The sequence below is a fragment of the Pyrenophora tritici-repentis genome (assembly GCF_003171515.1).
Source record: "Pyrenophora tritici-repentis strain M4 chromosome Unknown M4_contig_00027, whole genome shotgun sequence".
NCBI lineage: Eukaryota > Fungi > Ascomycota > Dothideomycetes > Pleosporales > Pleosporaceae > Pyrenophora > Pyrenophora tritici-repentis.
The window spans coordinates 32,501-36,233 of record NW_027093990.1 but is presented as its reverse complement, the minus strand read 5'-3'; the positions used below and the strand labels follow the sequence as shown (position 1 = coordinate 36,233).

Below are 3,733 nucleotides of genomic sequence, written 5' to 3'. Positions count from 1 at the left end.
CCACGAACTAAGAACGGCCATGCACCACACTGAAAAATCAAGAAAGAGCTCTCAATCTGTCAATCCTTATTTCATCTGAACCTGGTGAGTTTCCCGTGTTGAGTCAAATTAAGCGCAGGCTCCACGCCTGGTGGTGACTTCGTCAATTTCTTTAAGTTTCAGCCTTGCGACATAATCCCCAGAACCCAAAAACTTTGATTTTCGTAAGGTGCGAGCGAGTCAGAAAAGAACATCGCCCGATCCTAGTCGGCATAGTTTACGGTTAAGACTACGACGGTATCTGATCGTCTTCGATCCCTAACTTTCGTTCACTGATTAATGAAAATCCTTGGCAAATGCTTTCGCAGTAGTTAGTCTTCAGTAAATCAAGAATTTCACCTCTGACAACTGAATACTGATGCCGACTGTTCCTGTTAATCATTGCGGGTCTCTAGAAACAACAAAATAGAAACGCACGCCTATTTTATTATTCATGCTAACGTATTCGAGCAAAGGCTGCTTTGAACACTCTAATTTTTTCAAAGTAAAAGTCTGATTCCCAACCCAGTAAGGGCATGAGGTTCTTCAGAAGGAAGGCCCGGCCGGACGAGTGCACGCGGTGAGGCGGACCCGCCAGCCAGACCAAGTTTCAACTACGAGCTTTTTAACTGCAACAACTTTAATATACGCTATTGGAGCTGGAATTACCGCGGCTGCTGGCACAGACTTGCCCTCCAATTGTTCTCGTTAAGAGGTTTAAATTGTACTCATTCAATTACAAGACCAAAGAGCCTGTATCAGTATTTATTGTCACTACCTCCCCGAATCGGGATTGGGTAATTTGCGCGCCTGCTGCCTTCCTTGGATGTGGTAGCCGTTTCTCAGGCTCCTCTCCGGAATCGAACCTAATTCCCGTTACCGTTGAAACATGGTAAGCCAATACTTACATCGAAAGTTGATAGGGCAGAATTTGAATGAACGTCGCCAGCGCAAGGCTATGCGATCCGTAAAGTTATTATGAATCACAAGGAGCCCGAAGGGCATTGGTTTTTTTATCTAATAAACACATCCCTTCCGAAGTCGGGATTTTCAGCATGTATTAGCTCTAGAATTACACGGTTATCCAAGTAGTAAGGTATTATCAAATAAACGATAACTGATTTAATGAGCCATTCGCAGTTTCACGGTATAATTGCTTATACTTAGACATGCATGGCTTAATCTTTGAGACAAGCATATGATACTGGCAGAATCAACCAGGTAACTATCGTTCACAGCAGCATGCCAAGGCAGCCGGCTAAGCCCCAAAGGAGCGGATGGTACCAGGAAGGGGGTGCCAAAGCGTCCCAATCACGCCTCGAACGCGCACACGGCGCATTTCGCTGCGGGCAACTTATTCAATTGCCCACTGAGTTCCCAAGACGTGGTCCGCAACAGAGCCGGACAGGCGTCGCCGCCGTGACCAGCCCGCTACATGTACGCCTCAAGAGGAGGAAGCCTTCGCCGACTCACGCAGCACAAGGCGCGGATTAGTCGGCGGGGCAGCCCCAAAGGTCTAGGAGATTTTTGGCATAGCCAGCAATCCACAAACTGAAATGGCGCCCGCTCATGGAATTGAGCAGGACTTCAGGTGTCGGGCGCAAGTAGACGGCGCAATGCTGCGGCACCGTCAGCCTACAAGCACCCAACAGTAGCCGAGTCTGGGCAACGCGCTGACTAGAGTTAACTTTGCCAACCGCTACTGGGAAACAAGGCGAGCGAGTATGAAACAAAAAAGTTGCAGCAGCCGCAATCTGCGCTGCGAACAGCACCAGACGAGCGGCTGCCGTAAAATAACAAGCAGCAGAGTCTTTACCTTTTCAGGCAAGAGTAGCCACAGGCTTTCTACAACCAGTTGCCACCTAGAGTATGACTACTTTAGGTGTGCTCCTTGTAGTATGTAGGAACGCATGTCGCTCGGCGTTATGGGTTTGCAGATCCCGGCCGGAAACGACGTCGGAGGTCGGCATTTTTGTATGCAAAATCGCGTAGACATGCGCAGCCCATACAAACCAAATGCAGATTCAACGAGATAGCTCGTTTTCGCACCCACCGCCACATTATGCGCCAAACACGCGTGTTTAGGCGCAAAAGGATTGTGATGCTTATGCAATTCTTCTGAGCCCACTTGAGAGGCGGTACAGCAGGCGACGTTGTTGGGTAAAAAGTACGCTGCGCATGCAGGCGACTAACGACAAGGCTGGGATTGCGCACGGACCAAAGCAACGGGTTTTCTGCGTTAGTTCCCGCATCCCGCTGCGGGACAAATGGAATGGGAACGTGATGGCTCTCTCTCCGTATAGACTGCTTTTGCAGACTACATGGCTGGTTGGGATAGGCGCCAGCTGGACCAAACATTGGGTGGGCATCACATGATGCGGCGCACTGCAGCTACCGGTCTGTATAACCAGGGTTTTGCTCTTTATTCCTCGCCATCTACAACAATATTTACCCATCATCACAGCTACACAATCGTACCTTGTACACTCCAAAATGGCTGGAATCCGCACAGCAGAAATAATACCGGTCGCCAGAAGTAGTTCGCAGGATCGCCTGATTGGGAGTGCAAGGAGATATGAGTTGAAGGTCGAACAGCAACCTATTCGAGCGCGCATGTGTGGATTCGGCGATAAAGACGCAGGCCTATAACGCGCGCATGTATCCGCCTCATCGTCTATGACGGATTACGGGGCGAGAGCTGGACTTCAACGACATCGACAGCACTACTTTGTCCTCATGGTGGACCTCTGGAACCAGGAAGGTACCGCCGCTGTCAACCTAGTGCGGCATTCCAGCGCAGCTCCACAGTCAGCATCAGCAGTAGCACAACGACCTCGTATCGCCGCCGCAGACGGCAGTACGTAACAACAGCCATTCGCAGTAGATCACCGTACAGATGACGACGCACATGCGTCATATTCGATGGCCCGTAATGGGTACCGTACCGCAGCTGGACCGCCGGCTAGCTATCGGCGTAGCCCAAACTTACGGCAACCACCAGGCACCATAATGCCCCCGCACCATGAGTTCAACCACACGCGCAATCTTATGGCATGAATGCGTCAACGCTTGTCGTCAACGACTCGACGGCAAAGCGGCTTCTGGTTCGTGCTGCAGGATCTGAGCGTCCGGACAGAGGGCACTTTCGACTCAAGCTCAGCCTCTTCGACATTGGCAGCGGCACAAACACGGTGGTGCCCGAGAGTCAGGGCCCACACACGGTAAAGGTCCTTGCCTTGCACACAGCTTCTCAGAGCAGTTTACAGTCTACTCTGCAAGAAGTTCCCAGGTGTAATTGAGAGCACACGTCAGTAAGTGCTTTGCACAGCAGGGTATCAAGATACCGATACGGAAGGATGCACCAAAAGAATAGTCAACGCAAACGAATATGAGGCGGATGATTAGAAATTAGACTACTTTTGGGTTTCATCTTTTCTTCGGAATCGAGCATAAATAAAGTCACAGATGGTGTTCCTCTCGTATCCTGCTGCCGCAACCACTGCCCTCCTCTGCCACGCCTCACTGCGCCAAAAGAGACTGCAAACCGGCTACTATTTCAAATTAGTAGACTTGTTAATAATTCATTAATCAACATGATTGATTCTGTATAGGTTGAAAAAGACTTACTTTATTAGGCAGCTTTAACCTAGATGGGAATTAATAATGCTATCCAATTAATTGTTGACAAGTCTGCAGATTAGGATCCAAGTAGCCG

General features: G+C 49.6%; 1 protein-coding gene across 1 annotated transcript; it reads left to right on the top strand.

Annotated features, from left to right (window-relative positions):
• Window positions 1-2,694: 2,694 nt before the first annotated feature.
• PtrM4_152970 (uncharacterized protein) lies at window positions 2,695-3,075 on the top strand (the record flags this gene model as incomplete). Its single annotated transcript, XM_066110234.1, has 2 exons — window positions 2,695-2,875; window positions 2,915-3,075. The coding sequence occupies 2 exons, from the start codon at window positions 2,695-2,697 to the stop codon at window positions 3,073-3,075; spliced, it is 342 nt and encodes a 113-aa protein (XP_065958749.1).
• Window positions 3,076-3,733: the final 658 nt, after the last annotated feature.